Consider the following 27,161-nt stretch of genomic DNA (forward strand, 5'->3'; position numbering starts at 1 on the left):
TTTTAAATTTTTTGAAGGTTATTAAGTGCACATACCATGTATTTAGTGCATATATTACAGCAAACTATGGATATTTCCACTAACAGTCTTAGATGAGTTCAACTCCAATATTGCTATCAAATGAGTCCAGGTTAGGTCAGGTATACCAAAATAAAAAGACAAATGTATACTTCAGAGCATTGGGAGTTTCAGAATTATGGATCAGGAATTATGGATATATTAAGGACATTATCAGGAATCAAGCATTTCTCATACATTCTTGATAAAAGTATAAATAGGTACAACCTCTTTGCAGAGCAGTGTGGCTTTATCTGACAACATTCTAAATGTTCATACACTTTTGATCCAGCATTTTCATTTCTACCTATTGCTCATACTAATAGGTTTCTTAATGTGTACAAAAATGTTAGGTTTACGAAAATATTCAGTGCAGCTTTCTTTATGGTAGTATATAGATTAGCAGCAAGTTAAATGTCTGTTAAATGAAGTATGGTATGTTTATACAATAGAGCCAGTAAAAATGAAATTTTACTTACTAATCTGACATGATCTCAAAGATAAAGTGAGGAAAAAGGAAACAATATGCCAAACAACATTATATGCTTATGTTTTACAGGAAAAAAGAAAAATAGTTTTGCTTGTTCATTTGTATGTTGTGTATAGAGTATCTCTGAAAGGATATATTAGCAACTAGAGAAGAGGATTTTTCTCCTGGACAGAAACTGGAGGCTGCAATGGAAGGGAGACTTCCAACTGCCATGTGTATATGTCACCTTTCCTTTTTTAAAATTTAATCTCAAGCCCTGGCCAGATTGCTCAGTTGGCTGAAGGATCATTCTCTCTTTTTTTTTTTTTTTTAAGATTTTATTTATTCATTTGTAGAGAGAAGGGCGAGAAAGAGAGGGAGAAGTGGGGAGGAGCAGGAAGCATCAACTCCCATATGTGCCTTGACCGGGCAAACCCAGGGTTTCAAATCACTGACCTCAGCGTTCCAGTTCGATGCTTTATCCACTGTGCCACCACAGGTCAGACCCCTGAAGCATCATTCTAATAAGTAAAGGTTGCTGGTTCAATCCCTGGTTAGGGCACATACGGAAACAGATCGATGTTTCTGTCTGTCTGTCTGTCTCTCTCTCTCTCTCTCTCTCCCTTCCTCTCCCTCTGAAATCAATAAATTTAAAAAAAATTTTTAATTTGATCTCTAAATATAGTAGGATGTTGACTTATCTTACCCAAGTCCGATCTTACCTCTTTCTGAAAATAATACAGAGTTTAAAATATTTTCCTAGTATCTTTTTATGTTATGCATATTATGTAAAATCTAAACTAAAATGGCAGAATTTTTGCTCCTCACACATTTTACTAATAAGTGTCTCTGCCTCTGAAACTGGGTTCTCTGTAAAACTGTTCTTAAAATCCTAACAGTTCTTTGGAAAATACTTGCATTTCTGTTTGTACTAATTGGAAGATAAATATGTATAACTATTGGTGATTGCCAAGAAATTTCTCCTACAGATGAAATTAGAAATCATTGATAAAGATGTATTGTACTGCCTTTGCAGTTTGAGATTAGTTTTATTGTTATTTTGTGGTTGATATTCATATGCTTGATTGTAGTAAAAAGTACTAATATAAAAAGATTTTATTTTTGTGTCTTTTTAGATGGAAATTCCTTCTTCTAGCATTATAAATCAGTACATTGCTTGTCAAGGGCCATTACCACACACTTGTACAGATTTTTGGCAGATGACTTGGGAACAAGGCTCCTCCATGGTTGTAATGTTGACCACACAAGTTGAACGTGGCAGGGTAAGTCATACTTAAATCTTACACATTGCCTGGACCTTCTTCAAATTACATTGTGTGTACTACCATCAAATATTTACATTAAGTTCGTCTTTTTTTGTAAACTTTAAATCCCTAGAAGACAGAAAGTAGATTAGTGCTTGTCCAAGTCTGAAGTGGGGGGAGGGAAATGGGCTAGAGGATGGAATGCTGTGATTACTAATGGGTACGGGATTTCTTTTTGGTAGTGGTGGAAACATTCTAAAAGCAATTGTGGTGATGTGTGCACAGCTCTGCAAATATAATAAAAACAGTTGAACTGTGTAGTTGTTAATGTTCGTCTTATTTTTCAATTACAGTTGATATATAATATATTAATTTCAGGTGTACAGCCCAGTGATTAGACATATAACTTACAAAGTGACCAACCCAATAAATCTAGTACCCATCTGACACCATACATAGTTATTACAGTATTATTGACTATATTCCCTAGGCTGTACTCGACATCCTCATGACTGTTTTTTAACAACCAATTTGTACTTCTCAATCCCTTCACTTTTCTCAATTATTTCCCCAACAACCCCCTCCCATCTGGCAATGGTCAAAATGCTCTCTGTACTTACATGTCTGTTTCTGTTCTTATTGTTTGTTTATTTTGGTTTTTAGAGTCTTCTTATAAGTGAAATCATCTGGCATTTGTCTTTCTCTGATTTATTTTACTCAGCACAGCACCCTCTAAGTTCGTCGATGTTGTTGTAGATGGCCAAGTTTCATTCTTTTTTTATGGCTGAGTGATATCCCATTGTATGTATGCACCACTTCAATTCTTTATCCAGTCATCTACTGATGGACAACTAGGTTGCTTCCATATCTTGGCTGTTGTACATTATGCTGCAGTGAACATGGATATGTATGTCTTTTCAATTTAGTGGTTTGGGTTTCTTCAGATATTTAGAAGTAGAATTGCTGGGTCTTTCCTTGTCTCTTATAATAGCCATCATTTAAAAAATACATTTTGTCTGGTATAAATACTGCTATCCCCAGCTTTCCTTTACATTTTTTTTCTTTGTTTTTTCATTTCCATTTTCAGGAAATGTCTTTTTCCATCCTTTTACTTTCAGTCTGTGTGTGTGTGTGTCTTTCTGTCTGAAGTGAATCTCTAATAGACAACATATGTAAGGGTCTTGTTTTGTTACCCTGTTAGCCACCTATTATTTTATTGAAGCGTTTAAACAATTTACATTTAAAATAATTGTTGACATTTAAATGTATTTATTGCCATTTATTATATTTTTTATCTTTTTCTTATTCTAAAGAAGTCTTTCTAACATTTCTTTTATACTGGTTTGGTGGTGATGAACTCCTTCAGCTTTTTCTTGTCTGGGAAACTCTTTTATCTGTTCTTTGATAAAGATGATTAATCTTGTAGGTTCTTGCTTTTCATCAGTTTGAATATTTTTTTTTTTTTAATTTTATTTATTCATTTTAGAGAGGAGAGAGAGAGACAGAGAGGGAGAGAGACAGAGAGAGAAGGTGGGGAGGAGCTGGAAGCATCAACTCCCATATGTGCCTTGGCCAGGCAAGCCCAGGGTTTTGAACCGGCAACCTCAGCATTTCCAGGTCGATGCTTTATCCACTGCGCCACCACAGGTCAGGCCTTGCCAATTCCTACTGGCTCACAAAGTTTCTCTGGAGAAATCAGCTGACAGTCTTATGGGATCTCCCTTGTAGGTAACTGCTTTTAATATTCTCTCTTTGTCTTTAACCTTTGGCATTTTAATTATGATGTGTCGTGGTGTGAACCCCTTTAGGTTTATCTTGTTTGTAACTCTTTCCACTTCCTGGAATTATATGTCTACTTTCTCCACCAGATTAGGGAAGTTTTCTGTCATTTTTTCAAATAGGTTTTCAAGTTCTTGGGCTCTCTCTTCTTTTTTCTGCAACCCCATGATGTGAATGTTGGTATATCTGAAGTTGTCCTAGAGGCTTTTTATCTTTTTTTGGATTTTTTTCATTTTGCTGTTCTGATTGGAGGTTTTCTGCTATCTTACCTGCCAAAACACTGATTTGATCCTCTGCTTCTTCTAGACTCTCCTGTTGATTCCCTGTGATGTATTATTCATTTTAGTTATTATATTTTTCATTTCTGACTGGTTCCTTTTTATGTTTTCTATCTCCATTTTTATGTTTCTTATCTTTTTGTTGAAGTTCTCACTGAGATCATTGAGGATCCTTATAACCAGTGCTCAAACTCTGCTTCCATTATGTTATGCATCTTCGTTTTGTCTAGTTCTTTTTCTGGAGTTTAGTTCTATTCTTTAGGATATGTTTCTTTGTTTCCTCATTTTGGCTGCCTCCCTGTGTTTGTTTCTATGTGTTAGTTAGGTAGAACTGCTATGTATCCCTGTCTTTGTAGAGTGATCTAATATAGTAGGTGTCCCACAGGGCCCAGTGGCACAACTTCCCCGTTCACCTGAACTGAGCACTCCGGGTATACCCCCATGTTGGTTGTGTGTACCCTTCTGTTGTTGTTGAGCCTTGATTGCTTATGGTACCTCAGTGGGAGGAATTTACCCCTGGGCCAGTCAGCTGCAAGAACTGCTTATACCACCATGGAGGGGCTGCTGTTCAGGGGCCCATTCCCGGAGCGGAACTGGCTTCAGCATGACTCTGGTGCCTTCTAAGTTTACCCCTTGAGTGTATCATTTGTGGAAGTGGTTGGGTGGTGCTTTGCCATATTCTGAAGCTGTTCACTAGGTACACTGGCTCTGGGGCCTCTTGGAAGGTTCAGGCCAAGCTCAGCACCACCTGTGCCTTGCCTGGAGTCCTGAACCTGAACACAAGGTGATTTACAGTTGGCTGATACTTGTCCTGGAGGTGCCCAGGAGAGGCCAAACTGCTAACCAAGACCAGCTGCAGTGAGTGCTGGGCCTGGGGCCACTTAGCAAGAGGTACGGGGTCCACCAAACCAGATGCTGCTTGTTTGAGAGATGTTAGGAAAATCCACAGCATGAACCAAGGCAGGCCATTTGTATGGAAAAGCCACTGGAAAAAGATTGGATGGGCCCACAAATTGGATGAGGCAGGGTCTCAGGTAGTCACCAGGGCAGAGAAAACAGTGTTAGCCAGGTTGATGGAGACTTGGGTAAGGAGCCCACCTCCTAGGGAAGGGCTCAACAAAGGAAGAATGCCCTCTGCCAGCACTTCTGGGAGAAAGCTGCCCTTCCAACCCTCACTGGCCAATTCAGTTTTTCCCTATACGTCCCTGTCATCTTTTGAGCTGCTGTGAATCCAAATGTTATATTGGAACAGTGAGAAACACGTTTGCTACACAATTAAGTAGTCAAATTAGGAGTCTTTATTGCAACAAAACCAGCAACCGCCCTGGCTGGTTGGCTCAGTGGTAGAGCGTCAGCCTGGCGTGCAGGAGTCTCGGGTTCGATTCCCGGCCAGGGCACATAGGAGAAGCGCCTATCTGCTTCTCCACCCCTCCCCCTCTCCTTCCTCTCTCTTTCTTCCCCTCCCGCAGCCAAGGCTCCATTGGAGCAAAAGATGGCCCAGGCACTGGGGATGGCTCCTTGGCCTCTGCCCCAGGCACTAGAGTGGCTCTGGTCGCGACAGAGCGATGCCCCGATGGGCAGAGCATCGCCCCCTGGTGGGCGTGCCAGGTGGATCCCTGTCGGGCGCATGTGGGAGTCTGCCTGACTGCCTCCCCGTTTCCAGCTTCAGAAAAATACAAAAAAAAAAACAAAAAAAACAAAAAAAAACCCAGCAACCAACAAGGAACTAGCGTTCCAAAAACTCATGGCCTAAATACATTCAGGAGCTAGCTTTTAAAGACAAAATTACATTCTAGCCAGGGTATGGGGAGGAGGGGGAGCCTAGCATTAAAACAAAGCAGTGAAACAAACTCATTTACAATGTTTATAGGATTGATTCAGGGAGAAACATTCAGGGCACATCTGCAACCCTGCAAAACCAGCCCAAGGCTACAACCTTGCAAAACTAGCCCAAGACTAAGGGTAGAGAATCTTTTTAGACAAAGTAAATTCTGAGTTACTTATTCTAAGAGCCTTTCTTTTCTATATATCATTCCCTACTGGTTTTAATGTACATAGAGTCAAATAATTGATTCTTCTAGGTTTGGGTTTAGGTCCTAAGTAGCTAGTGGGTTTTACTGTCTTCTGAGAATCATAACTTTTTATAATACTGGAGTCTCATCTCATTTTTGTTTAACTCCTAGAGGATTTTCTGATAGTGTAAAACTATTTTTCCTAAAGTTTTCAACCTACTAAAAGCTGAAAACTATTCCCCTAAAAGGCTATTGGGGTCCTGTCCATGCTAAACTTGCATGGGCACATGTGCTAGTCTTGTCATCTTTTTACTACACTTGATCTTAGCCAAAAGGCCAAGAAGCGATGTCTTGTCATCTTTTTGACACGGTCCTTAATGCCTGGCCTTGGTCATCTATTTGCAGACATTAATTGGTGAGATTGAATTTCTTTCATACTCCTCCTTCTGCTGTTAATAGATAGTCTAGTGCCAACCTGTTTTGGTAGATGGCATTTCTCATCTGAGTCTGTTGATGTGCAAGGAGAGGGTTAGGGCTCTTCTACTCTTATTGGTAATGATTTCTAAGATTGCCTGCAGTCGCATAATCCAGTTTAACATGTAAATGGTGGTACGGTAGCCCAAGAGCTATCCTCTGCCCAGGTGGCAGGTCTATAGTATCAGATTATCCTTTCTGAGGGCTACTTATTGTCTTTCTAGTCTCCTATTTGGAGTTTTCCTTTTACCTAATTTTTTTTCCCTGTGTACAAACCTCCTACAACCTGCACAAACCTTCTGCAACTTATACAAATCTTGAACTTTCATGAACTTTCTTATCTATTCAGAAATAACCCACTTTTAGAACAACTTTTTCCTTTTAACAGTACCTCTATGCTTTATATTATTAAAAGTATACAATTCTTTTCTAATTAGTCAGAATTCTTAATTTCTAAAAACCTTAACCTTCAGTGACAACTAAGTTAGTAACAGATAATCCTCTTTTAAAATATACTTCTTGTTGGAGGTATCATTTTTCCAAGTAGCCTATTGGACACATGACCAATATTCACAGGTTATTTTACAGGGGTAGCTATGAGCACATACATACTTTCATTTACCTTGTAGCTTCATTCCCAGTTAAGGGATCTACACCCCCTTTCTGTATGGCTCAGTGGCACATGCATCAAACCTTAAGATGACTTGTTCTGGCTTTTCTTTGACCCTAGTTTCCCTCCCTTCCTAAAGTTCAATTATAAGGAGCCCCATGGCGAGGTTTCTCAGGATTCGGTAGTACGTGGACCAGCCAGCTTCTGGTTTGTGGCTGGAGTAGAGCATATCGTCAAAGTGTTGTGTATTTTGGCAAGAGACTCATCATGGAGCATGGGAAGAAGAGGTGTTTCCCTGCCAAATACAATTTTATATGGGGTAAATCCTGCCTGGTAGGGAGTGCACCTAGCTTTCAGCAGAGCCAGGAAGAATAGGTTGCCCAGTTTTTACCAGTTTCTATCAATAGAATGAATTTAGTTAAAATTTCTTTTAAAGTCCAGTTCATTCTTTCTACCTGTCCTGAGCTTTGAGGCCTATATGCACAATGTAATTTCCAGTTGATATTTAAAATTTTTTCTATTAATTGTGAAATCTTAGAAATGAAAAGTCCATTATCAGAACCTATGGTTAAAGGCAACCCAAACCAGGATATAATTTCATGTAAGAGCTTCTTAACAACTGTGACGGAAGTCTCTTTTCTAGCAAGAAAGGCTTCTACCCAACCAGAAAAGTGTCTACAAAAACTAAGAGATAATAGTGCTCTGCTGCTGGGGGTTTAACCTCAGTGAAATCTACTTCTCAGTGCTCTCCTGGTATTGCTCCTCTGGCCCTTATACCTATAAGAGGTCTTTCTCCTTGCTGAACACTTACCTGAGCACAAGTTACAAATTTAGATACTATACTGTCTATTATAGAGTCTAATTTGGGTAAACAGTAATTTTTCCTTAATAGTTCAGCTAACATAGTATACTCAAGGTGCGTGGCCTGGTGGAGTTGATTCCCTGTTATTCTTCCAAGGGCCTCAGGTAGGAATGGGCTCCCGTCTGGGAGGATTATCCACCCTTCAGAGTTTAAATGTGCTCCCTTTTCTGCTGCAAGGGCTCAGTCCTCCTCAGTGTATTCTGGTAGAGTAGGAAGCTAGGGATCTAGAACAGTCAGTAGAATGTCAAGAGACCCTACTGGTTTTTGGCATCAGCATCAGCTGCTCGGTTTCCTTGGGCTCCTAGGGAGTTTCCCCATTGGTGCCCTGGACAGTGAATGAGGGCCATTATTTCAGGTGAGCAGGCCCCTGCATTGTTGGGGTAAGGGTTTAAGCCTCACCTCTCTTGGTTCTTAAGTTTTCTTCTGATGGCCCCTTTTTGACTGTGACTGTCTTAGGTTCCTGCCTTTAGGAATCTTACCCGTCTTTGGCTAACCAGCCATCTTAGGGGCCAAACAGGGTAATGTGAGTGAGGAAGGGGCAATGTCCCCTCTAAGGCATTTAGGTTTATCTTCTTAGCAACCAATGCTTTTGTGGCTTTCTACCTTTTTAAAGGCATATTATGGGGAAGACTTCTAATTTTTGTCATCTCTCTAAGTAGGCTGTGGGTGACTCCTTTGGTCCCCATATCATCTCTGAGACCTTAGATAAATTTATTGGCTTACTTGCTTCCTCTCTTATGCCTGCTAGCCAAAAACGGTGAAAAGTGTCCAAGGCTTTTCCTCCAGTCGTATTTGAATCCTATCGGGGTCCAGTGGAAGGAAAAACGTTTTCCTCTAACCAGCCCCCTCGGGTTCCAACTACGGCTTTTCTTGCCTCAGCCCTAATTCTTTCTCTCTTTTTTTCTGAGGCGAACAAGGTTATTAGGAGTGGCTGATAATCATCCTAAGAGGGATGAAGAATATGGAAAACAGACTTTAGAAGCCCAATAAGGGCTTGCAGCTTCTCAGAAAATGGGGGGGGTTGAGGTTTTTAACCATAAAAATCACTTGTAGAAAAGGGGACATAAACTAGAAATGACTGCTCCCTTTCACAGCCCTCTCCCAGAGGGGCCTCTCTGAGAGGCAGAACGAGGACAGGAGGGGCTGGTGCTGCCTCTGAGTCTTCCCTCCAAGTTTGACTGTGAGTGTGAGGAGGGGAGAAAGGGAGCTCAGGAGGTGCTGACGGGGCCAGAGCCGGAAGGGGATATGGGGGTGGCAATTCAGAATTTTCAGAGGTTGCCTGCTACACAGGTGGCTGCTTTGAGATGCCTCTGGCAGCCCAGGCTAACAAAACCTTTTGACCCAAGCACATAGCACAACCTTTTAGCCAAGATGGTGGGTTTTCTATTAAAGCTCTCCATTGGTCAATGTAAAGAAATTGGTCGGGATGCCAGGATCTCCAGTTCCAGTTACAATATTCTAGACAGCTTGTACCTTCCCTAGGTGTAGAGATTCCTAACTGGGCAAGTCTACTCGAAAAATTGGCCACTTTAATTCACAGTGAGTTTTCAATGTACCGTTAGACAATTTTGCACTATAATCATCAGAAAATACCAACTTAAAATTCTTAAGCGTACACTGAAGGAGTATCTATGGAGTGCTAGACCCTCTACCCGCTGTAAAACAGAAAGTCACAATAGCCATGGACAGCAGAAGTGAGATCAAAATCATGGCGACGTCCAGTGATCAGTGAAGAAGAAGTCCCTTGCTGGACTCTGTCCTATATGGGAAACAGAGTAAGGACAAACAAAGGTTGGAAGGGACCACACAGATACCCTGGCTGTGTCACTCATGGGAACTTTAGGTGCCTCTTAGCATTGGCAGGTTGGTATAAAACTCCGACTTGGATTAGGCTATGCCTAATACTGCCCTAAGCTGTATGAGGTCACCGTGGAACTGCAGGCTAGTGCCCGCTAGGACTCTGTAGCATACGCTTTGGAGCCACAATCTGGAAACTCAGGCGCATGCACCTGAGATCCTCATGCACACACCATTCATTCAGGGGTGTTCAGTGTAGAAGTAGAATAATAAAGCAAAAGCGAAGAACAAGATCTCAGCAGGAGCAAAGTTAGAGAGGGACCCTTGAAAATAAAGGTCCTCTATCCAGTGAAGAATGCAGAAGGGAGATCCCAAAGAGGGACCAAACCAGGAGATGTCCTCTAGGATAGTTTGTAAAAATAAATGAAAGTGACAAAACAAGCAGAGGGTAAACATATGGGAGAGTGAATCCAAAGATGTCCCAGGAAGCCCGAGGTGGGACTTAACTCAGTCCCTGCAAATGTCTTCCCAAGAGCACACAAACGCCTTGCTAATAACTTAGCCCTGAGGAGCCTATTAGGCGGGTCTGATTACGTGTGATCCTCAGCCACAATAGTTTCAAATTGACTAGTCACAAATAAATTGCTCTGATCACCTCTGGAGGGTCTCTCAATGACTCCAAATGGGTGGATGGCCATGCCGATTGTCCCCGGCTGACTGTCAGCTAGACAGAAGAGACCACCAGGGCTCTGGAATGTCTCAGGTTGGTGCCTCCCCTGCTGGGTTTCCATTCCCAGCAGTCAGGCCAAGGAGACTGGCTGCCCGTGTGGCAGAACCAAATGTGTCTGGATGACACAATCTCGCTGGGGCTTCCAGATGTTATGTTGAATAGCAATAAGCGTTTGCCACACAATAAGTAGCAAATTAAGGAGTCTTTATTGCAGAAAAGCTGGCAACCAACGAGGGAACTGGCGTTCCAAAAACTTGCGGCCCTAAACACATTCAGGAGCTAGCTTTTAAAGGCAAAATTACATTCTGGCCAGGGAATGGGGAGGAGGGGGAGCCTAGCAGTAAAACAAAGCAGTGAAACAAACTCATTTACAATGTTTACCTATAGGATTGATTCAGGGAGAAACATTCAGGGCACATCTGCAACCCTGCAAAACCAGCCCAAGGCCTAAACTAGCCAAGGCTAGGGGTAGAGAATCTTTTTAGAGAAAGTAAATTCTGGGTAAAGTTACTTATGCTAAGAGCCTTTCTTTTCTACATTTCACAAGTCCCTATGTGGGCCCTTTCAGAGAAATATCTGGGACTCCAGCAGCCCTTCCTTCCAACTCAGCCACAATCCCTGCTGGTTTTCACAGGTAGAAGTTATGGGGACTTCTCTTCCTGGTACTAAAAACATTGGTTTGGGGGCCTAGTGTGGATCTAGTTACCCCTTACTCCTCAGTGGGCTCTTCCATGACTCAGATAGCCCTCTTGATTTTTAACCATTACACATGGGCATGGGACAAAGCCTTCTTTGTCTCTGTCCCTCTTACCAGTCTGGACACGGCTTCTCCTGTGTATCCTTAGTTATAGGGCTTTTGTTCAGCTAGATTTCAGGCAGTTCTGAATGATGGCTGTTCTGTAGTTTGGTTGTGAGAGCAGGTGAGCACAGCATTTATCTATACCACCATCTTGATTAGAAGCTGAATTGTGTACTTTAAATGGGCATATTATATGGTTTGTGAATTATATGTCAGTAAAGCTGTATTTTTTGCCTGACCAGGCGGGGTGCAGTGAATAGAGCATCGGACTGGGATGCAGAGGACCCAGGTTTGAAACCCCTAGGTTGCCGGCTTGAGCACAGGCTCAACTGGCTTGAGAGCAGGCTCATCAGCTTGAGCGCAGTGTCACTGGCTTGAGTGTGGGATCATAGACATGACCCCATGGTCACTGGCTTGGGTCCAAAGGTCACTGGCTTGAAGCCCAAGGTTGCTGGCTTGAGTAAGGGGTCACTCACTCTGCTATAGCCCCCCCATCAAGACATATATGAGAAAACAATCAAGGAACAACTAAGGTGCCACAATGAAGAATCAATGCTTCTCTCTCCCTTCCTGCCTATCTGTCCTTCTCTCTCTTTCTCTCTCAGTCATCAAAAAAATAATAAAAAATAAAGCTGTACGTCTTAAAATTCTAATTGTGAAAATAAATGGATTGCATTTGTCATTTTCATTGAAAATTCTTTCTCATTGTTAAATCTAAAAATATTAAAATTAGTGCATCATTTTGCTATCCTCATAGTAGTAATAGATTCAGGCACAAACTTATCACAAATGGTAAAACAGTGGGTGAAAGCTAGGGTATTTGCAGTTTCAAATCAAACAGATTATTACAAAAGAGAAAACAGTGACAAAGAAGACTTGTTAATAGCTGAAAGCCTGACCTGTGGTGGTACAGTGCATAAAGTGCTTACCCTGGAATGCTGGGGATGCTGGTTCTAAGCCCTGGGCTTGCCCGGTCGAGGCACATATGAGAGTCGATGCTTCCTGCTCCTTTCCCCCTCCTCTCTCTCTCTGTCTCCCTCTCTCTTCTCTCTCTTAAAAAAAAATAGTTGACAAATCTAGATGAAGTATATATGCGAGTTTATTAAATATTTTTTGTAACCTTTCTGTAAGTTTGATAGTTACATTAAATATTTTAATTTTTAATATACATATATGTATATTTTATATCTATTGGTAATAGGTGAAGTGTCACCAGTATTGGCCAGAACCCACAGGAAGTTCATCCTATGGATGCTACCAAGTCACCTGCCACTCAGAAGAAGGAAACACTGCATATATCTTCAGGAAAATGACACTATTTAATCAAGAGGTAAGAAGGCGAGATATTTATCCATCCATTCATTAAAACTGTTATGTTCAAGGTGAAGGCTTTGAAAGCCAAAATGTTTTTAGTCTGAATCCTGGTTACTAGAAAGTATTAAGTTACTGAATGATTTGCTTCATTGGGATGCTTTGGAATCTTATGAACTGTACATATTTCCTTTCTATAATAAATGTATTTCCAATTTCTATAAAAAAGAGTGGTCAGTGAAGAAGAATCTAGTGAATACTTATTACTCTTAAAACTATGCCTACTCATAAAAATTATACCAGGCATGATTTTGGTTATAAAGATTTTTTTTCTTTAAATTGTGTCAATAAAGTATTTGAGTATAGCTCTGGCCAGTTGGCTGAGTCGGTTGGAACACTGTCATGAAACGCCAAGGTTGTGGGTTTGATCCCCAGTTAGGGCACATATGGGAAGCAACCAGAGGATGCCCAACTAAGTGGAACACTCCTCTCTGGCTGGATAGATAGCTCAGTTGGTTAGACTGTTCTCCCGATATTCAAAAGTTGCTGGTATAATCCCCGGTCAAGGCACATGCAGGAACAGATTGATATCTCTCTTTCTCTCTCTCCCTTCCTCTATCCCTTCCTCTCTCTAAAACCAATAATAAATTTTAAAAAAATAAGTGTGCTGGCTTGGTGGATAGAGCGTCGAGCCCAGTGAATGGACATCTTGGGTTCAATTACCAGTCAGGGAACACAAGAGAAATGACCATCTGCTTCTCTTCCCTTCCCTCTTTTCTTTCTTTCCCTCTTTTCCTCTCACAACCAGTGGCTTGCTTGTTTTGAGCGTCAGCTTCAGGTGCTTAAAATAGCTCAGTTGATTCAAGCATCAGCCCTAGATGGAGGTTGCCACGTGGATCCTGGTTGGGGTGCATGTGGGAGTCTGTCTGTCCCCTTTTCTCACTTAAAAAAATAAAGTAAAAAAAATAAAAAATAAAAAATAAATAATAAAGTAAAAGAAGTGGAGCTTCTCTGTCTGACCTGTTGTGGCGCAGTGGATAAAGTGTCATCCTGGCACACTGGGGTTGCTGGTTCGAAACCCTGGGCTTGCCTGGTCAAAGCACATATGGGAGTTGATGCTTCCTCTTCCTCCCCTGCTTCTCTCTCTCTCTATTCCCCCCCCCAGTGAATAAATAAAAATCTTAAAAAGAAAGTGAAGCACCTCTCCTTCTCTTTCTGTCTCTTGTTTCTCCCTCTCTCTAAAATCAATCATTAAATAATAAAAAATAATTTAAGTATTTGAGTACATCTGTGGAAATGGAAAGAATAGTTAATTGTAAGTTGTTAAATAGTCCACTGTTTTAAGAGTAGAGGAGAGAAATTTTACAGTCTCCTTAGTATTAAGAGGGAAAGATTATACGCAGAACCTTACCACAGCAGATAGACTATAGTTTTCTAATTGCTAGGTGGTCTCACTGCCACCTGAATCACTCTTCTTGGCTTCCAAATCCAGACCCTGAGATGGAAACTGAATAATAAATGAAGGGTGACCCCCTTGAAAGATGTATGTGGAGGGCAACATTCAGTTAGCCATGTCAGTCTGCTAGAGGCCGTCCACCTCGCTCTTACAGCCTGCACCTAGACAGCTCTTCCCACCACCTTCAGTTTTGAAGGGGCTGTGTGAAGAAAAGCATCTGCTAGAGAAGAGCACACAACACAAACTGTGAAGACCCAGGCCTGTCCTGGCAATGTTCAATCCTTTGGAAATGAGAGCGCCATTTCTCTCCTAGACCCCCAACCCCTGAGTATGATTAATGGGGCCCAACAAGATAGAGCCTTCCTGGCCAAAGGGAAGGAGCTAGAAGTTGTGCTGATTTATATTAAAGGAATTCGGTACTGAATAAAGCTAAAGTTATAAGAAATTAAATAGTTTCAAAATCTTTTGAGCTAGAGATTCTATCAGAATGAATTTATAGCTCATATAAATAGAGCTATAAAAACATAACAAGGCAAGCCAATAAGATATTTTTTCATTTCTCAACGATATGGTTGAGAGGTTTATCTATGGTTATATATAGTAATATTTATGTCATCTTCAGCATATTCCTTTTATTGTGTCCACAGCAGTTTTATATACTATAGTGGCTTTTCTTTGCAAAGCCTGAAAATACCTCAGAACCTTAGTACACTAAGACACAAATTAGTTTCTAAGTGTGACCCAGATATAATTGGGAAAATGAATTTGCTATTGTATAAATACATACATACTTGGATGGAGAAACAAACATTATCCTAAAATTAATTAAAATAATGGTTTTACATTACCCATTTTTGTAGGTTATTGGTCCCATTAAATTCTTGTGTTATTACTAATCAAAGGTAGTCTCTAACAGATATCTTCAATTCATTTTATAGAGTTACAGGATTCTGAAAAATTAATTATAAGATAATCCTGAGGTATCTTTGGAATAAATCTTTTATTGGTTGTTTTATTAATTACCTTTTATATTCATGGCATTTTCTGGAAATTCCCTTTTATGTAAATGACAGTGACCAGATTTCATGGTGTTGAATGACTAGCTACCAATTATTGAGCATAAAATTTCAAACAGCTACTTGGGAGATTTGCAGGTTCTCTCATAGAATCCTTTCAACGTAAGACTATCCCTTTGTAGCCCTGGCCATTTGGCTCAGTGGTAGAGCATCCCAGTATGTGGATGTCCAGGTTCAATTCCTGGTCAGGGCACACAGGAGAAGAAACCATCTACTTCTGCAACTCTACCCCTCTTGTTTCTTTCTCTCTCTCTCTCTCTCTCTCTCTCTCTCTCTCTCTCTCTTTTCCCCTCCTGCAGCCATGGCTCGATTGGAGCGAGTTGGCCGTAGGTGCTGAGGATGGCTTCTGTGGCCTCCCCTCATATGCTAACAATAGCTTGGTTGCTGAGCTATGGAGCAACAACCCAGGTGGGCAAAGCTTCGCCCTGTAGGGGGCTTGCCGGGTGGGTCCCATTTGGGGCACATGCAGGAGTCTGTCTCTGTCTCCCCTCCTCTCACTGAATTTAGAGAAAAAAAAAAAGACTATCCCTTTGTTTCATTTTCAACTGAAGGAAGTGAAGCTCTGAAATATTAAATGCCTACTGATGAAGTTGAGACATATACATCCAAAATCCTTTTCTCTGTGCTACCAACTCCTGCCTCCAAAAAAGAATTAAGCTCTGATATGACTTTGTGTTTTTATGATCTTCAATTTTTAATCTACATTTATTTTGAGATTTTATTCTTCTGACTTGTTTTTTAGGATTAACCCAATTTTATTTAAAAAAAATTTTTTTTACTTTACCATATTTGTTCACCCAACAGTTCCTTAGTTTTCTTTAAACATTTTTCTAGAATTTAACTTGTTTTACCTGTTTACTTGATTATCATCTTAAAACATACTTTAAAAATATAGAAATTGAGTTAGAAGAAAAGGAGTAAGCTAGGTACCTAATACTTTAATGGATACAACTGTTTCTATAAACTGGTTTCTATTTTGTTGAAATTCTGGATTTTCTTATATACATTACTTTGTGTATAAAGTCTATACATTATTTGGGGGTGGGGAGGTAATAAGAGTAGTTTCTTTTGGTTTTCTTCTAAAATTAAGATAACATGAATATTTATTTATATGTTAACAATAATTCCTAAATCAAGGTGCATAATTTTTCATTTATATTTAGAAAAATGAGAGTCGTCAACTCACTCAGATACAGTACACAGCCTGGCCTGACCATGGTGTCCCTGATGACTCAAGTGACTTTCTAGACTTTGTCTGTCACATACGAAGTAAAAGGGCCAGTAAGGAAGAGCCTGTTGTTGTTCATTGCAGGTATTTTTATTTTCTGTCTTTTATGATTGAGTAGCTGACCTTTTTTAGAACATAATATGTATTTTATTTTGTCCTTAAGTTGTTTTCACTGTAATTAGAATTCAGAACTGTGCTCTGAAGGTATAAAGCAAAGGGTTTATTCCAATGTAATTGGCAGAAAATTTATCATAAAAGGAAAAATAATATTTTATTGCACTGATTGATGAACTCTAGTAAAGTTGGCACTAGGTTGCAACCTAAGGTTTAGATTTTCCCCTCCCTGCAAGGCATTCCTTCCTGGCCTGTGGCTCCTCTCTTAGAACAGCCCTACCCATCACAGGATAAGCCACTTTCAGGAGTTCCCAGTGTGTGTTGGTAAGCTACTTTCCCTTCCTTTCAGACTCATACCCTCTTCTGCCCTTAAAGGGCCAAGTACAGTGGCTCCAGAGTTCAGTGACCCCAACCAAGAAGAGACTAGGCAACAAATTATACTTCTCACGAAAATTAGGGGATATTTTATTGCTTCATATTCATTTTGAAATATCTTCTAATTTTTGTGAGCAGTATATTTTCTCCCTATCCTGGCCACATTTTATTTAAAAGAGGATGTATTGAAGTATCTCTTTATCTTTAAATTTTCCAAGCACTTTTTAAGAGCAGACTTTCAAATCCTCAAAAACAGATTATAGACCAAGTATTTGAAAGGCAAACAAGAAAGAAGGGTGAACACATTTGACCATTTCATATCCTAAGTGCCCTATAGCTATGTTCACAGAGAGTACTTTAAAAGTTGTTCTTGATTATCTGAATGGTCAAGTTTAATCAAAATTAAATTTAGCTTACCTGACCAGGCAGTGGTGCAGAGGATAGAGCATCAGACTAGGACTTGGAGGACCCAGGTTCGAAACCCCAATATTGCTGGCTTGAGCGTGGGCTCATCCTGCTTAAGTATGGACTCACCAACCTGAGTGTAGGTTCGCTGGTTTGAGCATGGGATCATAGACATGACCCCATGGTCGCTGGCTTGAGCCCAAAAAGGTGCTGGTTTGAAGCCCAAAGTCACTGGCTTGAGCAAGGGGTCACTTGCTCTGCTGTAGCACACCCCCCACACCCCCATCAAAGCACATATGAGAAGCAATCAATGAACAACTAAGGAGCTGCAACGGAAAATTGATGTGTCTCATCTCTCTCCCTTCCTGTCTGTCCCTATCTGTCTCTGTCTCTGTCTCTCACAAAATAAATAAATAAATAGATAGATAAATAAATAAATAAATAGATAAATTTGGCTTTTAAAACTTTTAAGTGTATAAAATGCTATTTTTTGTGTATTTGGTAATGATAAATTACTATAATTCTATTTATTTTGTTTTAATTTTTCATGGATTTGAGAGAGAAATATGGGGAGAGAGAAAGAAACATCAACTTATTTTACTACTTAGTTGTTCCATTTAGTTCTGTACTCATGGATTGCTTCTCGTACCTTCCTTGATTGGGGGTCAAACCCGCTACTTCTGGCATAGCGGATTGATGCTTCATCCATTGAGCCACCTGACCAGGGCCTATTATTTTTCATTTTAAAGTGTGGTTGCTCAAATAAACTTTTATACCTTGTTTATAGTTTAAAAACTGAAATGAAACTCTTTTAAAATAGTATTTTTTACTACTAACAAATGGGGGAAGGGTGTGGATACACCAACCATTTTAGTCTGTATTAAATAAAATTTTTATCAATTTTCTAAATATTTTCTAGTTGGCCTGCTACTTAATTAAAACCAACTTGTTCTTCTATTGTATTATGTTTCAATACTTTAATTTCTGGCTCAACATCTATAGATATTTAATGGAATAGTATTAGTAAGACCCATATTTGTCTTCTTTAGTGCTGGGATTGGAAGAACTGGGGTTCTAATTACTATGGAAACAGCCATGTGTCTCATTGAATGCAATCAACCAGTGTATCCACTAGACATTGTAAGAACAATGAGAGATCAACGAGCCATGATGATCCAAACACCTGTAAGTACTATATTTCTTTTATATATGTGTATTCTTAATATGATGGTTTTGTTATCAATCTATATTTCAAACCATATTTATGACTTTTTAATACCCTGTCAGGAGCTAATAACCCCTCACACAGGGGTTTGTCAAATACTCCCTGTGAGCCAAATCTGGCCTTATACTTGTTTTTGTAAATAAAGTTTTATTGGAATACAACCATGCTCATTTGTCTACATATTATTTATGGCTGCTTTCACACTAGATAGCAGAGTTGAGAAGTTGTAACAGATACCATATGGTCTAAAAAAAATCTAAAATATTTACTCTCTGGCTTTTTACAGAAAATGTTTGTCAACATCACGCTAGCATGTTAATTAGTGAGTGCTTAGCAGAAGAACTTGTATTTTAGTTAAGTAGGATGCTGAGAATGATAGCTCCCTGACTTGGAGGTCTTGATTGACCTGCTTTCAGTGAAACAACTGTTGTGACATGCCTTTTTTTTATATATAAGAACTGAAATTGCAACAACAACGCAAATCATAGAAATTAAGCTACTAACTTACTCTATTCTACACTGACTCTGAATAATGTTCCGAGATCACAAGAGGAATCCTGGAATTTTAGAGTTAATGTTAAGATAACTTGTTATGCCTGACCTGTGGTGGCGCAGTGGATAAAGCATTGACCTGGAACACTGAGGTTGCCTGGTCAAGGCAAATATGGGAGTTGATGCTTCCTGCCTCTCTCCCCCCCTTCTCTCTCTCTCTCTCTCTCTCTCTCTCTCTCTCTCTCTCTCTCTCTCTCCTCTAAAATGAATAAAGTCTTTAAAAAAAAAACTTTAAAAAAAGATAACTTGCTATAATTAGCCACTGTGAAATATTAGCATTGTTGGTGGCATTAAGGTTTTGAAGTGAAGTGATCTACTGGTCTTGTAAGTGCATGTCTTTTTTTTATTTTAAATTATAGAAAATTTCAAACATACAGAAAAGTAACCAGTATAATAAAATCTATGTTGAGTACTCAGACCTCAGACCCAACATTTGCCATAGGGTTTAATCTACCCTGCCACCTACTTTTTCCATATTTGAAACATATCCTAGATCTCATATTTTATCTGTAAACATTTCAGTGTGTATCTCCAAAAGATAAGGAGTGTTTTTTCCTTCTAAACAAAACCACAATACTGTTATCACATCTAAGTATAATTAACAAATAATTCCTTAATATTATCAAATAACCAGTAATCAGATTTCAGTTGTCTCATAGAATGCATTTAATGTTTTTTTGAATTTAATATTTTTTAAATTTTAGAACAATTTTGTTGAAATGTAATTTACATACCATAAAATTTACCTTTTTAATGTGAACTGTTCAGCAGTTTTTAGTATATCACAGAACTTTACAACCATTATTATTATCTAATTTTAGAAGGTTTTCATCACCCCAAAGCAAACATCATACCTGTTTTCTCTTATACTTTCCCCAGTCTCCCCTGACTCGGCCCTAGGCAGCCAGTTATCTACTCTGTCTTTATAGGTTTACCTAGTCTCGGTTTTTCATATGAATGAAACCACACAATTTGATCTTTTGTAATTGGCTTCTTTTAATTAGCATGATAACTAAAGGTTTATTCATTCTGTGGCCTTTGTCAATACTTTATTACTTTTTTTGGCTGAATAATATTCCATGTATGTATATAGCACATTTTATCGATTCATCATCTGTTAATAGATATTTGGATTGTTCCCATTTTTTGGCTATTGTGAATAATGGTGATATAAACATTGGTGTATATGTTTTGATGTCAACATGTGTTTATTTCTCTTGGGTATATACCCATAAGTGGAATTGTTAGGTCATAGGCTAATTCTGTTTAAATTTTTGAGGAACTGCCAGACTTTTTCCAAAGCAGCTACATCATTTTACAATTCCGCTGATGGTATATGAGGGTTCCATTCTCGCCACATACTATCAATGCTTGTTATTATCTGTATTTTTTTATTTTAGCCATTTTACTGAATATAAAGTGGTTTTAATTTCTCTGATAACTAATGATATCATTTATCTATTTATGTGCTTATTTGCCATTCAGGTATCTTCTTTAGAGAACTATCTGTTAAAATTTGTTGCACTTTTTTCAACTTGTGTTTGGCGTTTTTGGGTTGTGTTTGTTTTAGTTTTTTTGTCATTTTCTTGAGTTGTAAGAGTTCTTTTTATTTTCTGAATACAAGTGTCTTACCAGATGTGTGGTGTGCAAATGTTTTTCCATGTTGTTTTTCACTTTCTTGATTATGTCATTTGAAGCACAAAGGTTTTTAATTTTGATAAATATCTGTTTATATTTTTAAATCACATGTTTTTGATGTCATATCTAAGAAATCATTGCCTGATGAGGGTCACAAAGACTTATTCCTCTATTTTCTTTCAAGGTCTTATAGCTTAGTTCTGCCAAATAGTTGTCTGATCCTTTTTGAGTTAATTTTATATTTGGTTTCAAATAGGGTTCTAGTTTTATTCTTTTGTATGTGCATATCCAGTGGGCCCAGCCCTGTTTGTTGAAAACTTTAATCTTTTCCCATTAGTTGTCTATGGGTCCCTTGTCAGAAATCAGTTGACCACAAATGTGAGGGTTCATTTCTATACTTTTTCATCTCTGTTCCATTGATCTAGATGTGTATTCTCATGCTAGTACCACAGTCTTGATTACTGTATCTTTGTAAAAAAACAGAAGTTAGAATATGAATATCCCTATTTATTTATTTATTTTATTGTTCAGTACTGTTCTGGCCTTTCAGGGTTTCTTGGATTTGCATGTGTATTTTAGAATTAGTTTATCTTTTCTGCCAAAAAATAGCAAGATAGAGATTACATTAAATCTTAGTTTATTTTGCAGAGTGTTGCCATCCTAATTTTCCATCTTCCAAATCATGAACACAAACTGTCTTTTCATTTATAAATGTCTTTTTAAATTTTTTTAATAATATTTTGTAGTTTTCAGTGTGTAAATCTTGCATTTCCTTTGTTAAATATTTTCTTACACATTTTAATCTCTGGTGCTATGTTTAATCTCTGGTGCTATGGAAAGTGGAATTGTTTTCTTATTTTATTTTAGGACTATTTATTGCTTGGGTATAGAAATAAAATTGATTTTGTGTATTTATTATGTATTTTGTGACCTTGCTGACATTTCTTACTTAGCTCTTACAGTTTTCTATGTGTGAAAGTGGATTCCTTAGGATTTTTTATGTAGAAGATAAAGATCTTCATCTGCAAGTGAAGATCACTTCTTTTTTTCCAATTAAGGTGCCTTTCATTTTTTTCTTTTTTCTTCTTTCTTTCATTTCTTGTTTCTTTTTATCCAAGTGTCCTGGTTAAAAACTTCAGTATAATAATGTTAAATAAAGTGGTGAAACTGGATATTCTTGTCTTGTTTCTGACCTTAGAAGAACAGCTTTCAGTTTTTCATCCTATTAGCCATGGGATTTTCATAGATCCTCTTTATCAAGTTAAGAAAGTTTCCTCTGTTATAGTCTGCTGTGTGTTTTCATCATGAATAGGTGTTCGGTTTTGTCAAATGCTTTTTCTGTATCTGTTGAGATGATCATGTAGTTTTTGTCTTTTCTATTAATGTAGTATATATTACATTGATTGATTTTTGGATATTAAACTAAACTTGTATTTTTGGGATAGATGGTGTATAATTTTTTTTTTTTTTTTTTTTTGAGAGAGAGGCAGACAGGAAGGGAGAGAGAGTGAGAAGCATCAATTCCTAGTTGTGGCATCTTAGTTGTTCATTGATTGCATCTCCTGTATGCCTTGAGGGACTCCAGCTGAACCAGCGACCTTTGGGCTTAAGCTGGTGAGCCTGTGCTCAAGCCAGATGAGCCCACACTCAAGCCAACAACCTCAAGATTTTGAACCTGGGTTTCAGCGTCCCGGGTCGACACTCTATCCACTGCTCTACCACCAGTCAGGCAGGTGTATAATTCTTTTAATATGTTGCTTCATTTGATTTATTAGTGTTTTTTGGAGGTTTTTGCATCTACATCCACATATAATGGATTTTTTTGTGTGTGTGTGACAGAAAGAGAAAGAGATAGAGAGAGGGACAGATAAGGATAGACAGACAGGAAGGGAAAGAGATGAGAAGCATCTTTGTTGCAGCTCCCTAGTCTCTTTATCTCTTTAGTTTTTCATTGATTGCTTTCTCATATGTGCCTTGACCCAGGGGGGCTACAGCAGAGCGAGTGACCCCTTGCTCAAGACACTGACCTTGTGCTCAAGCCAGCGACCTTGGGCTTTAAGCCAGTGACCTTTGGCCTCAAGCCAGCAACCATGGGGTCATGTCTGTGATCCCACGCTCAAGCCAAGGATCTGCGCTTAAGCTGGTGAGCCCGTGCTCAGGCTGGATGAGCCTGCACTCAAGCCGGCAACCTCGGGGTTTCGAACCTGAGTCAGGCTGGATTTATTATTTTTAATTATGGAAAAATACACAACATAAAACTTACCATCTTAACAATTTTTTTAAGTCTGTGACCCAATATTGTTAAGTATATATATATACACTTTTAGGTAACACTAGAACATTTTCATTGTACAAAACTAAGACTCTACCGGCCAGGCGTCCCCAAACTACGGCCCCGCGGGCCACATGCAGCCCCCTGAGGTCATTTATCCAGCCCCCGCCGCACTTCCGGAAGGGGCACCTCTTTCATTGGTGGTCAGTGAGAGGAGAACTGTATGTGGTGGCCCTCCAATGGTCTGAGGGACAGTGAACTGGCCCTCTGTGTAAAAAGTTTGGGGACCCCTGCTCTACCCCTTAAACAGCTCTCCATTTCCCAGTCCTCCCAGCCCCCAGCAACCACCATTCTACTTTCTGGGTTTTTTTGAATTTGACTACACTAGATCCCTCATATAAGTGGAATCATTTCGGTTTTGACTTTTTGTACTTGGCTTATTTCACTTAGCATAGTGTCCTCTAGGTTCATCCATGTTTTAGCATGTGTCAGAATTTCCTTTCTTTTAAGGCTTACCAGCTTAAGTGGGTTCTCTAGCTTGACTGTGGGACCATCGACATGATTCCCTGGTGGCTGGCGTGAGCCCAAGGTCACACAAGGGGTTATGGCTCTGCTGAAGTCCCCCCGCTTCCCATCAAGGCACTTATGAGCAGCAATGAACAACTAAAGTGTCACAGTGAAAAATTGATGCTTCTCATCTCTCTCCCTTCCTGTCTCTCTAAAATAATAATAATAATTCTACTGTAAATAGCCTCACTTATGAATATGTTTTTAATTTAATTATCTAGTTTATCTTTGGATAGACTCCTAAAAGTGAGGTTGCTAGTTTAATAGATAAATTAATATAGTATTGTTAGATGCTGCCAAATTGCCATCCATAAGGATTTGGCGATGCTAGGGATATTAGCAATACGTAAGTGAGCTTTGCCAACAAAATATGTTATCTGACTTTTTATTTTTTGTTAGTCTGTTCATGAAGAGTGGTATCTCTGTGCAGTTTTACTTTGCATTTCTTATAAGCAAGCCAAGTGAGTTGTCATTTTTTCGTTTTGTATACCTGATCAATTCTATTTTTTCTATTTTATTTTTCAGAGTCAATACAGATTTGTGTGTGAAGCTATTTTGAAAGTATATGAAGAAGGATTTGTTAAACCCTTAACAACATCATCAAATAAATGAGAAAGCAGAACTTCTGGTATATGTGTTGGAAAACTGCTTTCCATTATATTCACTGGGCCATTATCCTGCTTGCAGGAAATGGCATCTGAACAAAAAAGTGAAGAACTAACAAAAACTGAAAACTTCAGCACTGTTGCACTTTATGTTTAAAAAAAAGTCACTGTCTCAAAATCTACAGTTCATGTGTTTGAAGACTATTTCATGCTTTGCTCTGAACAAATAGTGAATAACTGAGTATATTCAGGGTAATTTATGAAATTTTGTGGTGGTGCCATGCAGTCCTCTTCTGGCAGAATTGCCACAAACAAGGCTCAGAATTCTTCTCAACTTTGTTACACCTGTATTTTGAAAGCAAAAAGAAGTAGACATCAGGAGTCAGCTCTGGTGTCTTCATTGGTTCATGACCTTACTGTACTGGTTACCAGATTTCATTTTCCAAGTTTAGCAATATCATTTTCAATATTAGCCGACACACTGCCTATGGATGCAGCACATCTCCCCCCAAGGCCCTCTGTAGAGAACTGCTGTGCTAAAGAAGAGAGGTTGAATTGCTTTCCCAGGAAATGCTGCACATTGTCCATTTACCAGCATCTTATAGAAAATATAAATAGGAATCTACAGATTTTCTTGAATTTAATAATGTAACTTACATTTACCATAAGGTTGGCTTATTCCAAATCGTGTGATTTCACATACTTGAGGTAAAGGAATGCATGCATTGTGTCTTAACCCCTTAAGTGCCTTGAGACATCTGTGTATGTCTAATGAAAAGGCACTCTTGCAGCCCCACTAGGAGGTATGGTTGTATATTGTACATTTACATTTTTATGCATTTTGTTTGAATCATTTCACATTTGGAAATAACTTCTTGTAGTGAGAGTTATGCAGTCAAAGAAGGTTAAGGAAATTTTGTTTCTTACTCAATTTCTATATTTTGCCAGAGGAAGCAAAAGTACATAATTTGTGTTCTACTAAATGAGCGCTTTGCCGCTGTGGAATTGTTTAAATCTGCACATTTCTTTCCTGAGGATTGAGGGTGACAGGTTAGCAGCTCAAGGTAAAAGATGCTTTATTCTTCAAATTTAATATTTATTTTATCCGTAACTTTAAAAATGGCATCTAACATGTGCATTGAACATATTGATGCTCTAAGCAAAAGTTAGAATAATTAATTGTGACTAATTTCCATCACTGACTGAATTATTAATCTTCAGCATTCATTTTGGTTCATACCAAGTTTTGTTCACATTGGTTTATTGGTTGGGATACTTCAAACAAGAAATGAAACACGATTGACTTGTTTCTAAATGTAATTCCCCAGTAACTAGAATGAGGGTGTCCTTGTCATTTTTGTGTGCAATTAGAGTGCTCCTGTTTGTATGTACTTATTGAGTTATAAGCATGTTAATTCATGGAGAGTTTCCATTGTCCTGCCTGATGGAGGGCCTGGTTTTCTTTAAGTAGTGTATATTTTCCTCTTCAGATTTTTAAAAATTTTTAAGTCTACAGAGAGATAGAACTTTTGAATTTGTCCCGTTTTAATATAAGTAGAAATTTGCTCACCTATTGAAATGTTATATTACACAATTATTTTATATGGATTATGATTGAAATAGAGACTTTTACTATTGATTTCTGAATATTTCAGAATAGTAATGATAAAATTTAGAGTTAAATGCTAGGTGTTTTGGAATACCATTTAGTATGAGGGGCAAATGTTCATTTTAAAATCTTCAGTATAATCTAAATGAGATTTCAAATTTTCAAAATCCATAATAATAAAGTTTAGGTAGTTAAGTTCTAAACATTAATAGCCAAGATACCAAATAAATTATTGTATTAAAATATTTTGTGGGTTTTTTTTTTAAAGAGAAAAGCAAACATAACCTTTATGTCAAAGAGAAACTCTCTGATCTATTTCTGATTTTCATAGTCCAAACAGTGTGAGTAAATAACTATAGTTTTATTTGAACATTCCATTCTCTACCAACAGGTTAAGATAACTGAGGCTGCTATGTGACATAATGATAAGTTGAAAAAGGAGAAAGTGAAGTCATGTAGGGGTCTGACATAATTCTGTTTTGGCAGTTTTTCCATAAATTAAACAGAAAATCTGTCTGTTCTGTGTGGATAGAATATGACAACTGTAGATTTTTTAAAAAAACAAAATTATATAGATATAAACAGATAAATGGCATGATTGGCATGTTCTTCAATTTAGGGCTTTGTTTACACTTCTGAGATTAACTAATAATTCTTGGCTATGAGTCCTGCCTTTGTTAATTATTAATGCCAGTCTTTAAATGACAATATACTAGATGTTTAGGATTGTATTTAAATTTCTCATATATCAATTTTGCAGCTGGGAGGCATTCTGTCAGTATTTTTATGTACAAAAAGATCCTTTTTTAAAGGCATATTTATTGGTATCTTAATTTTAAAATAAATTATCCTTCACAACTTCTAATAAATATGTTAATTATGCCTCCCTGTTCATACCATAGATAAGATTTTATTCATTACACCTAAGAATTTTTTAAACTGTTTATCAATCTGTATAGGGTTCTAGGAATCATTTTAGCTTTGTTATGTACACCAAGTAGTTCTAGATTGTTTTCAAATCAATGTAATATTGATTGATAAAAACGCCAAATTTATTGCATCTAAACTACTCTTCCCCTCCTCTAGCCACCCTTACTGACCCCCGCTCCCCAGCAAAATCAGTGCTGACTGTTATTCTCACAAGTAGAAATAGATATTGGTAAAGCAGGGGGCTTTTGTAAATGCTAAGAAATGTTTGTGAAAACCTTCCCTCCCTGGTTTTTGATGGTTTATTTCAAATGTTTGATTGAGCTTCTGATTTGTGTCAGCACCGTGTACATAGGATGAGAAATATTTTGGAATAGATTTTACATTTCCAAGAAGAATTGGTAGTATTTGTTAAATCAGTGCATTCATTCAAAATAGAGGCAGAGTAACAGCATAAGAAATAATTTCCTTTGTTTGGCCTGCTAGCACAAGTAGAAGATGGGGAAAGTGTTGATCGTTTTGATAAAATGTAGATAAAGTTTATATATAAAAACTGGATTCCAATGTATAATATAAAGGTATGTTAAGCAATTAAGACAGTCGCTTAAAGGTTTCAAGTACTAATATCACACATAGAGACACTTCTTGTGTTTCACAGAAGCTAATGCT

The 27,161-nt window shown here is 38.2% G+C and overlaps 1 protein-coding gene across 8 annotated transcripts in view; it reads left to right on the forward strand.

The window, feature by feature from the left end:
• The window catches only part of PTPN4 (protein tyrosine phosphatase non-receptor type 4), a 215,378-nt gene extending 188,465 nt beyond the window's left edge, over positions 1-26,913 (forward strand). For 7 of the 8 annotated variants that reach the window (XM_066233164.1, XM_066233163.1, XM_066233166.1 and 4 more), the window contains 5 exons: positions 1,663-1,809; positions 12,334-12,462; positions 16,139-16,287; positions 18,147-18,282; positions 23,877-26,913. In XM_066233164.1, the coding sequence (XP_066089261.1) occupies positions 1,663-1,809; positions 12,334-12,462; positions 16,139-16,287; positions 18,147-18,282; positions 23,877-23,963 (648 nt within the window). In that variant the 3' untranslated portion in view covers positions 23,964-26,913. Of the gene's footprint in view, positions 1-882; positions 1,026-1,662; positions 1,810-12,333; positions 12,463-16,138; positions 16,288-18,146; positions 18,283-23,876 lie in introns of those variants that run through there. The other variant, XR_010725661.1, reaches the window with a different exon arrangement.
• Positions 26,914-27,161: the final 248 nt, after the last annotated feature.

The sequence above is a fragment of the Saccopteryx bilineata genome, chromosome 5, assembly GCF_036850765.1.
Source record: "Saccopteryx bilineata isolate mSacBil1 chromosome 5, mSacBil1_pri_phased_curated, whole genome shotgun sequence".
Classification (NCBI taxonomy): domain Eukaryota; kingdom Metazoa; phylum Chordata; class Mammalia; order Chiroptera; family Emballonuridae; genus Saccopteryx; species Saccopteryx bilineata.